Source organism: Strongylocentrotus purpuratus, unplaced genomic scaffold (genome assembly GCF_000002235.5).
Source record: "Strongylocentrotus purpuratus isolate Spur 01 unplaced genomic scaffold, Spur_5.0 spur5_contig_833, whole genome shotgun sequence".
Taxonomy (NCBI): domain Eukaryota; kingdom Metazoa; phylum Echinodermata; class Echinoidea; order Camarodonta; family Strongylocentrotidae; genus Strongylocentrotus; species Strongylocentrotus purpuratus.
In genome coordinates, this window is record NW_022145539.1 from 517,314 (window position 1) to 531,922 (window position 14,609).

The following is a 14,609-nucleotide window of genomic DNA, read 5'->3' on the forward strand; positions in this document are numbered from 1 at the left end:
AAACAATAGATTGAGGGCTTAAAACCACAACTGTCTACGTCCAAATATGTCATTTTGAGTAAAAATGCATTTGAAAGTTTGATTGCAAGCATTAAATCTGACAAAATGAAGTAGTTATGTTCAATGCCATTAACTTATGAATAATACTTGGTCAAACATCATGCATGGAAGCCATGACCTTTTGACCCTGTCAATGTCAAAAACTTACAAAATGGGAGTGCCAAATACCATCCATGGAACTTTTCAGGAATAGCTAGGCTATTGCACAAGTTGAAGAGATCCTTCTTCTTAAGGTTTAGTTTTTTTTTTTAATGCTTCTCTTGGTAGACAAGGTCCAGATTACGTGGAACTGATGATCTATCTTCTTGTAGTCATCCAAGTAGCTATAGATGGTAGCAGATGGTGCCTTGCTCTTCCTTCCTGTATTGGAAGCTCTTTACATGTAGCCAGTTGAAGACGTGTCCATCTTCGTCTGGGCGTTTGTTATTCATGATCTGCTGTGAGAGTTTTTTCAGATCATAAAAGTCTCCATGGCACATGTTTATGACCTTGTATGGAAGCCGACGTCTTAATTTGTGGAAGATTTTTTACCCAGTCATGCATTGTGAAGACATTGATGTTCTTTTTTTCTGTTTCAATAGCAGAATGCATGCTATTGCATTCCATGTGGGAATGCCCACTCTCCAGAAAATTGTGTGCGATGACTTTGAGATGTGTGTTCTGGATGGCATAGAGTAACGTTGCAGCCACATTCACTTTGCAAATCGAAAGAAGCCAAGACAAAAGTCCTCTTTCAAGCAACTACCTTGGCCTGGCATAGCTGCCAACATTTGGAATTTTCAATTAGTAACATTTAAAGTAAAACTGAATATCATGTGCGCATAGCGCACATCACGAGCGCGAAGTCTCTTTAGCCGGGGTACTAGATGCTCTCTGGTGCACTCTGAGCCTATTTTAGGGACCATTTCCCATAAAATTCAACCTTTTAAAATGGGTAGTTGAGTAATTAGAAAAATGAGTTCTGAGAAAAACACAGGTTTACCTGCCTTTCCTGACACTTACATCTACTCTCCCATACTACTCATTTAGAGCTCTGTATGTTGCAGATTTTGCTCTCTTCGGAAAATCAGAGTCACATTCCCTCATGTAGCAGGGTGTTGTTTGACGAGCCTTGGTAATAAGGACACTTTCTAGAGTTTCGTTGCTCATGGACCCTCTGAAGTCAGTTTTGTTCTTTCGCACCTGACTGAAGACCCTTTCACATTCAGCATTGGTATGGGGTATGGTTAGAATCCCAAGCATTACTCTTGCAAGTCTGTCATAGCACAGTTCACCAGAAGCATTCTTCTCTGTCATCTGTCCACTGCTTGTCAGTAGATTCCTCATTTTGCACTAAGTACGGAAGCTGAGCAAGTTGATAGATAAGAAACTGGTTCTCCAGAGCATCTAGGGCACTGTGCTTGTCTTCTTCTTCCTGAAGCAGCATGCAGGGGAACTTGTTGATGAAGAACTTTAGAGAAGTGAATTTGGCATCCTTCTGACATGCAATGTCAGCCACTTGCACATGGATGAGAACATCAGACTTGAATGGAAACTTACTTACAATGTAGTCACATGCCTTGGTGTAATATGAACGCACTGCTGCATAAAACTTATGGCAATCAGACTCATCTAAAGTGTTCACAATTTCTCTTGTTGCGCTTCCTATGACCATTTCAGATTCTTCACGAAGATTCTCTTTGTTCTTGTAGTCCAGAAGGGTCAAGTCTGTGGCTGCAATGATTGCTTGTGGAGCTACAATTGGCTGTACAAGTCACGCAGTAGACTTTCTCGTATTCCTTTCAGCTTGTGTATCAGAGGACTTCTCGTCTGGAAGACGCAATGATGCTGTGGCTGAGAAAATGTGCAATGGCTAATATTGGGTTTGAGTGCAATGACTTCAGAATTCTTTCCTGTCTTGTTTCATCCTTTACTGTCTGTCTTGTTTTCTTCTTTCCTCGACATCTTGTTTTTTTTCATTTCCAGTCATTTTACTAGAAATCGTACTGGGATGACTGGAAGTTCCAGCCTTTAGCACTGTTGAGCTTGTTGCCTTGCCGACAACTTTCCCAGTCTTCTGCTTCTTGCTAGGTGTATCCGAAGTGTCCCTCGCTTGTCGTTTTTCCCCGAGTAGTACAGCTTGAAGATGGTCTACTGTGTTGTGGCTGTGGTGCTTGAAGTTGAACCTGGGAGGAAGAAAAATTATTGATTACCATATGACAAAGAAATAAGACTACTGACACTGTTTACAATTAAAAGATACACTACATTTGGAATCTTGGCACATGACTAGCATTATTGAATAAATGTTTATATCTGTAAACTGAACAGCGGAGTGAAGATGATTGGAAGACAAAGAGCTAACAAGTAAATGAACTAAAAATAAGAAAGAATAAATGATGAAAAGGTACATATTTAACTGTCACCCTGTATATATGATCAACTTTTGTACTCACTTGGGTCTGAGACTGGGCAGGTTTGCTCACATGTGGTGGATCTGCAGACACCTTCTTGGGAATGCGGAATGCTTGGAGTTGTGCAGTCATCTTGGTTTGGTGAGGAGGCTTTTCCTGTAGGACAAGACAAGTTTAAAAACTTCATGCGATGCCTGCAACACTATTGATAATGACTTTAATTTATAAGCAAACAATTTAATTACACATTAAATTAAATTTTGCAATTACCATTCTGGTTCATGTAGTTTTTTTTTTTTTTCAAACTATTTTACAATGTAAAATGAAAATAACTATTGCCAATTTGAGGAGTAAAAGCTGATTAATTCAAACATTAAGAAAGCTCTCTACTGCTAGGGATGATCTATTCAAATCTGGTCATTTTAATGATGGCCATATTTAAATGGAATGAAAAGGAGTAGATGCCTTGTAGTAATACATTTTCTAGCCTTACCTGTAGTTGAGATCCCTGAGCAGGTTTATTTTTCACAGCTGGAGTTGGCTTCGTTGGAACAATTATTATTTATTTTTATTTCTCCCCGTTTTTTGTTCATCGGTTAACTCAAGATCGGTTGTGTTAATTTCTTTCAATTTTGACACAGTCATAGGTCATTGTCATGAGACGTGACAGTAACCTTTTCAAGGTCATCAGGTCATCATGACGTCATCCAGGCGCCATTTTGTGAAATCACGTTATCCATCATATCTTCATGATGCATAAGCAAAGGTCATTCATATTCATATCACATATACTTCAAGTCAAGGGTCAACAAGTCATGTCATCAAAGGTCACAAAAAGGTCATGACGCGCACGTACGCGCGCGTCAAAATTTAAAAATGCTCAAAATCACTTAACTATTAAAGAAGAGTACGAATCAGGTCATTTTAAGCATTTCAAAATTTTCCGTCCGTAAGTGTCCCCGCGCGCGTTGCGCGCGCTCACGACGCGCGGAAAAGGTCAAATTCATTTTTTTTTACATGATTTAGATTCCTCTTACCGTAAATGACAATTGACATTAATTTCAGTCACCCTTGACCTTTCATAAGGCCGTGAGCGCGCGTCAAAGTTCAAAATCCGCGCGTGCTGCTATGGGAAATATAATGCAAATTTGATCAAAAACATGACATTTTAAGAATCAAAATAGCTCTTCAGATAATCAATTGATCCCAACTTTTATATCATGGTTGGAAAAAGCATGAGTTGGAGATATGATTTCATGTGTAATTTGACCCTCAATTAACTCATGACGTCATCATAATGGCCTCCGAACTCAAAATTTTAATTTGCATATTATGACGTCAGCAGATTTTTGGAAAATTGATTGTATCTCTGTAAATATTGATCAATTTTCTTTCAAATTTTGATATGTTCTACCTGAGAATATTCTCTACAAAAGCAGTCACCACGATATTTCATTTTGACAATGGTATCATGGCGTATTTTTGCGATTAAAGGAGGCATGTCAATTTTTCACATTTTGCGTGTATTCTCTATGGGACATGACTTTTTCTCAAAACTGGATTCTACATTCTCGTCTTTCGCGAGCCATATCTCCGTCGTTTTATCTTTGTTTACGCTGAGCTTTGAGTGTGTTGTAGCTGAGACAATAAGCTATCACAAGTGTGCCCTTTATTTCTCGATCAGATGCCGGGATCATGCTCATATCTCACATACAAAGTGGGATTTGATAATTCCATTTTCCGTTTACGTGTAATCTCTATGGGAAATGTTTTGGTATATCGGTAACGCACTTGACTTCCGACCTCGAGGTCCCTGGTTCGAGTCCGGGCGTCTCCAACAATTTTTTTTCTTCACTTTTTTTTCTTTTTGACCTTTCACTCTACCATCTCCTTTGAATATTAAAACACGTACAATTGCAAATAATGTAATAAACAACCATATTTACTTTATTATTACCCTATTATCACTAGATCCATTACTTTTGGCGTGTAATCCTTATGGGAGATGACTTTTTCTCAAATCTGGATTCTACATTCTTGTCTTTTGCGAGCAATATCGCTGTTATTTCTGCTTGGTTTTTGTTGATTTTTGAGTATGTTGTTGCTGAGACTATACGCTATCTAAATCTTCTCTAATTTTGTTCAGTCTGATGTCATCGTGGTCTGTTGATGATAATCATCAACATCATCATGATCATCATGATCATCATCATCGTCATCCCCATTACTATCAAGATCATGATCATCATGATCATCATGATGATCATCATTGTTTACATGTCTATATAACTTCTCCCTTTCTCAATATAGTAAATATTATAATCTCTCATAAGACTTGAAGACAGACCACCTAATTCGTCCCCATGTATTTCTGTTAATTCATGTATAATTAAATCTTTAGATCAATCATGTAATTTATTGTATATTTGATTGTTGTAAAGCGCATAGAGAATTTATTATTATGCGCTATATAAAAATTACTTTATTATTATTATTATTATTAAATTTCTAGTTTATTATTATTATTATTTATTTTTATTTCTCCCCGTTTTTTGTTCATCGGTTAACTCAAGATCGGTTGTGTTAATTTCTTTCAATTTTTACACAGTCATAGGTCATTGTCATGAGACGTGACAGTAACCTTTTCAAGGTCATCAGGTCATCGTGACGTCATCCAGGCGCCATTTTGTTAAATCACGTTATCCATCATATCTTCATGATGCATGAGCAAAGGTCATTCATATTCATATCACATATACTTCAGGTCAAGGGTCAACAAGTCATGTCATCAAAGGTCACATAAAGGTCATGACCCGCACGTACGCGCGCGTCAAAATTTTAAAATGCTCAAAATCACTTAACTATTAAAGGAGAGTACGAATCAGGTCATTTTAAGCATTTCAAAATTTTCCGTCCGTACGTGTCACCGCGCGCGTTGCGCGCGCTCATAACGCGCGGAAAAGGTCAAATTCAATTTTGTTACATGATTTAGATTCCTCTTACCGTAAATGACAATTTACATTAATTTCAGTCACTCTTGACCTTTCATAAGGCCGTGAGTGCGCGTCAAAGTTCAAATCTGCGCGTGCTGCTATGGGCAATATAATGCAAATTTGATCAAAAACATCCCATTTTAAAAATCGAAATAGCTCTTCAGATAGTCAATTGACCCCAACTTTTATATCATGGTTAGAAAAAGCATGAGTTGGAGATATGATTTCATGTGTCATTTGACCCTCAATTAACTCATGACGTCATCATAATGGCCTCCGAACTCATAATTTTAATTTGCATATTATGACGTCAGCAGATTTTTGGAAAATTGATTGTATCTCTGTAAATATTGATCAATTTTCTTTCGAATTGGGATATGTTCTACCTGAGAATATTCTCTACAAATACAGTCACCACAAAATTTCATTTTGACAAAGGTATCATGGCGTTTTTTTTGCGATTAAAGGAGGCATGTCATTTTTTCACATTTTGCGTGTATTCTCTATGGGACATGACTTTTTCTCAAAACTGGATTCTACATTCTCGTCTTTCGCGAGCAATATCTCCGTCGTTTTATCTTTGTTTACGCTGAGCTTTGAGTATGTTGTAGCTGAGAAAATAAGCTATCACAAGTGTGCCCTTTATTTTTCGATCAGATGCCGGGATCATGCTCATATTTCACTTACAAAGTGGGATTTGATAATTCCATTTTCCGTTTACGTGTAATCTCTATGGGAAATGTTTTGGTATATCGGTAACGCACTTGACTTCAGACCTCAAGGTCCCTGGTTCGAGTCCGGGCGTCTCCAACAATTTTTTTTCTTCACTTTTTTTTCTTTTTGACCTTTCACTCTACCATCTCCTTTGAATATTAAAACACGTACAATCGCAAATAATGTAATAAACAACCATATTTACTTTATTATTACCCTATTATCACTAGATCCATTACTTTTTGCGTGTAATCCTTATGGGAGATGACTTTTTCTCAAACCTGGATTCTACATTCTTGTCTTTTGCGAGCAATATCGCCGTTATTTCGGCTTGATTTTTGTTGATTTTTGAGTATGTTGTAGCTGAGACTATATACTATCTAAATGTTCTCTCATTTTTTTCAGTCTAATGTCATCGTGGCCTGTTGATGATAATCATCAACATCATCATGATCATCGTCATCATCATAGTCGTCATCACCATTACTATCAAGATCATCATCATCATGATGATCATGATGATCATCATTGTTTACATGTCTATATAACTTCTCCCTTTCTCAATATAGTAAATATTATAATCTATCATAAGACTTGAAGACAGACCACCTAATTCGTCCCCATGACGAATTAAATTTCTAGTTATTATTATTATTATTATTATTTATTTTTATTTCTCCCTGTTTTTTGTTCATTGGTTAACTCAAGATCGGTTGTGTTAATTTCTTTCAATTTTGACACAGTCATAGGTCATTGTCATGAGACGTGACAGTAACCTTTTCAAGGTCATCAGGTCATCGTGACGTCATCCAGGCGCCATTTTGTGAAATCACGTTATCCATCATATCTTCATGATGCATAAGCAAAGGTCATTCATATTTATATCACTTATACTTCAGGTCAAGGGTCAACAAGTCATGTCATCAAAGGTCACATAAAGGTCATGACGCGCACGTACGCGCGCGTCAAAATTTTAAAATGCTCAAAATCACTTAACTATTAAACGAGAGTACGAATCAGGTCATTGTAAGCATTTCAACATTTTCCGTCCGTACGTGTCACCGCGCGCGTTGCGCGCGCTCATAACGCTTGGAAAAGGTCAAATTCAAAATGTTTACATGATTTGGATTCCTCTTAACGTAATTGACAATTTATATTAATTTCAGTCACTTTTCATATTTCATAAGGCCGTGAGCGTGCGTCAAAGTTCAAAATCCGCGCGTACTGCTATGGGCAATATAATGCAAATTTGATCAAAAACATGCCATTTTAAAAATCGAAATAGCTCTTCAGATAGTCCATTGACCCCGAATTTTTATATCATGGTTGGAAAAAGCATGAGTTGGAGATATGATTTCATACCACCCTGACTCGTACAAAGTGAAATAAAGTCATCATATTGGCATCTAAACTCAAACAAATGTATTTTGTTGATGACGTAATTTTTGTCTTTGTTTAATTGATATTATCTCACTTATTAGTGATCAATTTTCTCCCAGATTTTGATATGTTGTAGCTGAGATAATTTTCTATCAGAAATTTTTATTCATTTTTCATTTAGATGACATCATCATAGTGAAATATTCGATTAAAGGCGACAATGCATAATTTGTCATATTTGCGTGTTATGTCTATGGGAGGTCACTTTTTTCAAAACATGAATCTGCATGACAAGGTGTTTTGACCAGTATCTCGCTTGTTATTTAACAGTTTTCTCCCAAATTTTAGTATGTTGTAGCTGAGACTATTTGCTATCTAAATATTTCCTCATTTTTTTCAATCAGATGTCAGGATCATGCTTATGGTCATCATCATCATTAACATTATCGTTTTTATCATCATATAACATTATCATTATCATCATCACCTTTACTATCATGATTATCATCATGTTCATCATGATCATCATTGTTTACATGTCTATATAACTTCTCCCATTCTCAAATCTGTCATAAGACATAGACAGACCACCTTATTCGTCTTCGTGACGAATTAAATTCTAGTTATTATTATTATTTATTTTTATTTCCTACACTTTTTTGTGCCATAGATAACTCAAGTTCGGTTCCGTCAATTTCATTCAATTTTGGCACAGTCATAGGTCATTGCCATAATACGTGACAGTAACCTTTTCAAGGTCATCAGGTCATCATGACGTCATCCAGGCGCCATTTTGTGAAATCACATTATCCATCATATCTTTATGATGCATAAACAAAGATCATTCATATTCGTATCACATTTACTTCAGGTCAAGGGTCAACAAGTCATGTCATCAAAGGTCACATAAAGGTCATGACGCGCACGTACGCCCGCGCCAAAATTTAAAAATGCTCAAAATCACTTAACTATCAAACGAGAGTACGAATCAGGTCATTTTAAGCATTTCAAAAATTTCCGTCCGTACTTGTCCCCGCGCGCGGTGCGCGCGCTCACAACGCGCGGAAAAGGTCAAATTCAATTTGTTTAAATGATTTAGATTCCTCTTACCGTAAATGACAATTTACATTAATTTCAGTCACTCTTGACCTTTCACAAGGCCGTGAGCGCGCGTCAAAATTCAAATTCCGCGCGTGCTGCTATGGGCAATATAATGCAAATTTCATCAAAAACATGCCATTTTAAAAATCGAAATAGCTCTTCAGATAGTCCATTGACCCCCAATTTTTATATCATGGTTGGAGAAAGCATGAGTTGGAGATATGATTTGATACCACCCTGACTCGTACAAAGTGAAACAAAGTCTTAATATTGGCATCTAAACTCCAAAAAATGTATTTTGTTGATGACGTCATTTTTGTCTTTGTTTAATTGAGATTATCTCACGTATCGGTGATCGATTTTCACCCAGATTTTGATATGTTGTAGCTGAGATAATGTTCTATCAGAAATTTGTCATATATTATCATTCAGATGACGTCATCATAGTGAAATATTCGATTAAATGCGACAATGCATAATTTGTCATATTTGCGTGTTATGTCTATGGGAGGTCACTTTTTTTCAAAACATGAATCTGCATGACATTGTGTTTTGACCAGTATCTCGGTTTTTATTCAACAGTTTTCTCCCAAATTTTAGTATGTTGTAGCTGAGACTATTTGCTATCTAAATATTTCCTCATTTTTTTAATCAGTTATCAGGATCATGCTTATGCTCATCATCATCATTAACATTATAGTTTTTATCGTCATATAACATTATCATTATCATCATCATCATCATCACCTTTACTATCATGATCATCACCATGTTCATCATGACCATCATTGTTTACATGTCTATATAACTTCTCCCATTCTCAAATCTATCATAAGACTTAGACAGACCACCTTATTCGTCTTCGTGACGAATTAAATTCTAGTTTTGTTTGTTTTTATAGGAAATGTCAGCACATATGAATTGATAAACAATAAAGAATATTTTTGTGTGAAATAGTTCAACTGCCTGACTAACACCGATTTCATAAAAGGCGCTGTACTGTTTCGTTTCAGATGTTCGTCTTGTCGATGGTATCACGCTAGGAGAGGGTAGAGTTGAGGTACTCTACAATGGAGAATGGGGAACTGTCTGCGATGACGGGTGGGACTTGACTGATGCCAACGTAGTATGTGAGTCCCTTGGACTTGGTGCTGCAACAGATGCTTTCCAGACTACTTTCTTTGGTCAAGGCAGTGGATCTATCGTATTGGATGACGTCTCTTGCTCCGGTGACGAAACGAGTATATTTGGCTGTGGGAATGCGGGTCTTGGAATCCACGACTGTGGTCATTCAGAAGATGCAGGTGTACGATGTGAAAACGGAGGTACGAACATGGGCGTGTGCAGGATTTCGCGATGACGGGGTGGGGAGGGGGGGGGGGGGGGGTTGAAACATAAGTTTTTTGTTCCAAAAAGGTCAGAACCCTTCCAACTTTGGGGCTCCACCTCGAATGGACTTTCGACGGTTTTGTTGAAGCTCCAAAATGTAGCTACGTTAACTACCTGCATATACCCCCAAATCACAAATTTAGTTTTTCCTTTTTTTTCATAATTATTTCATAATATTTCCCCAAAAAATGTTGATAAATATTTTGTTAATTTCACATTCCTTTATGCACCACTTCATCTACAGTTATTTTCACCACTTATAAAAGGAATAGTTGAGTTCTGTTGCAGAGGGCGCTACACAAAATATTTTTTTGTGAGATAATGAAAAACTGAGTGTCAAATTTGAAAGAACGTAGTAATTAAATGACAAATTATCTTTGTTTGATCAAAATCGGTTCAGAGACGGCTGAAATATAACGATTTCTAATACTTGTGTACCACCACAAATATTAGATATTTTGAAAAAATTGAAAAAAAAACATTGAAAAAACGAAATAACGCCTTTAACGTCGTATTTCAGCCAATGCCGATTTTGGCTTTTGTTGTTGTTGGCATTTTCGTGTTGCTTATATTACCCACAATAAGCCGGCTCAAGTATTGTTGATTTTAATGAAATAATTAGTTAACGGTCACCTCGTTTTTGTTTTTAAGTGGAGCTGAATTGGTTAGATCGTGTTGGCTAAATTTCACACATTTTGGGGTCTAAAATTACATTCATAGCAATTGTAGGTTCTAAAAGGGCACTATAAATGTCATAGATGAGAATAAGAACAATAACCATGCACTTTGAAGGCATTTGCGGTCTATAAAAACAGAACTTAACTATCCCTTTAAACTGGAAATGGTAGCAGGGTAGGGTGATATTGAAGGGGTACAGATCGATCAATTAAGAAGCTTAGATATATACTGCAAAATTGTGGCAATATAGATCACGGAGGAGGCAAAAACGATTTATCCGCCCCCTTAATGATGGCGGGAAACAATATTGTTTCCGCAGTCTCAAGTAACATTAACATTACTCCGCATCTAAGAAATGGCGAGGGTGCGTAGTGACCGAGTGAAAAGATTTAGATTTTTGTTTTCCTTGTGCCTTTTTTTTAATTTTTTTTATATGGGGTCCAGAGCCCCCTCACATTTTTACCGTCAAGTCTGTTCTAAACCGATCGTAAAATGAAACAATTTCAATAGCTTATAACTGTATGAAACACTGTTTGTACTGTTTCTCTCCGTTTCTTTTTTTTTATTTTGAGTGTTTTTTCTATTACCTCCCGTAACAAATTTTTACTTTTCAAAGTGATGGCGTTAATAGAACACTGATGCTCCCCCTCATCTATCATTCTCTCTTTCTCTCTCTCCCTTCCTCCCTCCCTTTTCATTCTCCCTCCTCCTCTCTCTTTTTCACGAATAATGTATAGTACGACTGGTTGCTGGAAGCGATGCAAACGAAGGCAGAGTTGAAGTTTATTACGGTGGAGCCTGGGGGACTGTATGTGATGACTTCTGGGATGACACCGATGCTGGAGTTGTCTGCCGAAGTCTTGGATTCGATTCTGGAATTGGGGTAGGAAGAGCTCAATTCGGAATAGGTTCAGGGGATATCATCCTGGATGATGTATCATGTACTGGAACAGAAACCAATCTTGGTGATTGTTCTAATGCTGGTCTCGGCGTCAATAACTGTGGGCACTCTGAAGATGCCGGAGTACTCTGTTCTCAGACAACATCAGCAGGTAGAATGTTTGTCTTAACCTCTCATATATTTGTAAAAATATCCAATCTAATCAGCAGTTTAAGGCTCTTCACAATTGTGCTCCACAACGTAGAATACTGACCACTTGAACAACAGGTTAATAAAACTATGGTGTGGTTTAGGGAACTATTTGTTAGAATTTAGATTTTTGATGATTTATGATTAATTAGGTGGTCTGTCGTTTTCGACAGATCACCTATTTTTTTCGTCAGAATTTTCTTTCTTTCTTTATTTATTTATTAGGTGGTCTGTTATCAACAGACCACCTATTGTTTTCGTCAGAATTTTCTTTCTTTATTTATTATTATTATTAGGTGGTCTGTCAACGACAGATCACCTATTGTTTTCGTCAGAATTTTCTTTCTTTATTATTAGTATTTATTTTTATTTCCTACACTTTTTTGTGCCATAGATAACTCAAGTTTGGTTTCATCAATTTCATTCAATTTTGGCACAGTCATAGGTCATTGCCATAAGACGTGACAGTAACCTTTTCAAGGTCATCAGGTTATCATGACGTCATCCAGGCGCCATTTTGTGAAATCACATTATCCATCATATCTTCATGATGCATAAGCAAAGGTCATTCATATTCATATCACATATACTTCAGGTCAAGCGTCAACAAGTCATGTCATCAAAGGTCACATAAAGGTCATGACGCGCACGTACGCGCGCGTCAAAATTTTAAAATGCTCAAAATCACTTAACTATTAAACGAGAGTACGAATCAGGTCATTTTAAGCATTTCAAAAATTTCCGTCCGTACTTGTCCCCGTGCGCGGTGCGCGCACTCACAACGCGCGGAAAAAGTCAAATTCAATTTGTTTACATGATTTGGATTCCTCTTACCATAAATGACAATTTACATTAATTTCAGTCACTCTTGACCTTTCATAAGGCCGTGAGCGCGCGTCAAAGTTCAAAATCCGCGCGTGCTGCTATGGAAAATATATTGCAAATTTGATCAAAAACGTGGCAATTTAAAAATCAAAATAGCTCTTCAGATAGTCCGTTGACCCCCATTTTTTATATCATGGTTAGAAAAAGCATGAGTTGGAAATATGATTTCATATCACCCTGACTCGTACAAAGTGAAAAAGAGTCATCATACTGGCATCTAAACTAAAAATAATGTATTTTGTTGATGACGTCATTTTCATCTTTGTTTACTTTAGATTATCTCGCTTATCGGTGATCGATTTTCTCCAAGATTTTGATATGTTGTAGCTGAGATAATTCTGTACCAGAAATATGTCATTTATTTTTCAATTGGATGACGTCATCATAGTTAAATATTCGATTAAAGGCGACAATGCATAATTTGTCATATTTGCGTGTTGTGTCTATGGGAGGTCACTTTTTTAAAACATGAATCTGCATGACGATGTGTTTTGACCAGTATCTCGGTTGTTATTCAACAGTATTCTCTCAAATTTTAGTATGTTGTAGCTGAGACTATTTTCTATTTAAATATTTCCTTATTTTTTCAATCAGATGTCAGGATCATGCTTGTGCTCATCATCATCATTAACATTATCGTTTTTATCATCATATAACATTATCATTATCATCATCATCATCACCTTTACTATCATGATCATCATCATGGTCATCATGATCATCATTGTTTACATGTCTATATAACTTCTCCCATTCTCAATTCTATCATAAGACTTAGACAGACCACCGTATTCGTCTTCGTGACGAATTAAATTTCTAGTTAGGTGGTCTGTCAACGACAGATCACCTATTGTTTTCGTCAGAATTTTCTTTCTTTATTATTATTATTAGGTGGTCTGTCAACGACAGATCACCTATTGTTTTCGTCAGAATTTTCTTTCTTCTTTATTATTATTATTCTTTATTAGGTGGTCTGTCAACGACAGATCACCTGTTTTCGTCAGAATTTTCGTTCTTCTTTATTTATTTATTTATTCTTTATTTTTATTTATTGTTCCCACTTTTTTGTTCCGACGATAACTCACTATCAGTTTAGTCAATTTCGTTCAATTTTGGCACAGTCATAGGTCATTGTCATAAGACGTGACAGGAACATTTTCAAGGTCATCAAGTCTTCATGACGTCATCCAGGCGCCATTTTGTGTTTTTTGGGGTACTTTTTACTCATGATCATATCTTCATAACGGAAAGGCATTTCTCATTTATATTTATCATGATTAGGGTCAATATCCGTCCGGTCAGTTTCAGGTCAGAAAATGCGCGCGCATGCGTACGTCCGCGCGTTAGCGCGCGCGCAAAAAATAAAAATGCTTCAAATCGTCTCAAATTCATTTTGCATACGTTTCAGGCCATTTTAAGCATTTTGCAAAAAAACGCGCACACGCGCATGGGCGCGCGTTTTCGCGTGTCCTGGCATTTTGCAACATGAAATCGCCAATTTTTTTTCCGTCATCATATCTGACACATTCTTTTAAGCATTTTGATACATTGTTATCCTTTTTCTGCCCTTTAATAACGGAATGAGCGTCCGTTTAAGATAATGTCCGTGCGTGCGAGCTCTTGTAATACATAGCATATATGGGCAAAAACATCCCATTTTAAAAATCGAAATAGCTCTTCAGATAGTCCGTCGACCCCCAAGTTTGATATCATGGTTGGAAAGAGCATGAGTTGGAGATATGATCTCATACCACCCTGACTCGTACAAAGTGAAATAAAGTCATCATATTGGCATCTAAACTCAGACAAATGTATTTTGTTGATGACGTCATTTTTGTCTTTGTTTAATTGAGATTATCTCACTTATCGGTCATCGATCTTCTCCCAGATTTTGATATGTTGTAGCTGAGATAATTTTCTATCAGA

General features: G+C 36.8%; 1 protein-coding gene and 1 long non-coding RNA gene across 2 annotated transcripts; one reads left to right on the plus strand and one right to left on the minus strand.

Annotated features, from left to right (window-relative positions):
* Positions 1–310: 310 nt before the first annotated feature.
* On the minus strand, positions 311–3,006 carry LOC105446561. The gene is made up of 3 exons (XR_973796.2): positions 2,947–3,006; positions 2,496–2,609; positions 311–2,225 (listed from the first exon to the last, which is right to left on the minus strand). It is a non-coding gene; the product is annotated as an uncharacterized LOC105446561 (long non-coding RNA).
* Positions 3,007–9,629: 6,623 nt separating this feature from the next.
* On the plus strand, positions 9,630–11,891 carry LOC115923458 (deleted in malignant brain tumors 1 protein-like; the record flags this gene model as incomplete). Its single annotated transcript, XM_030984099.1, has 2 exons — positions 9,630–9,966; positions 11,446–11,891. Coding segments are annotated over 2 exons (753 nt in total), but the record flags the coding sequence as incomplete, so codon positions are not given.
* Positions 11,892–14,609: the final 2,718 nt, after the last annotated feature.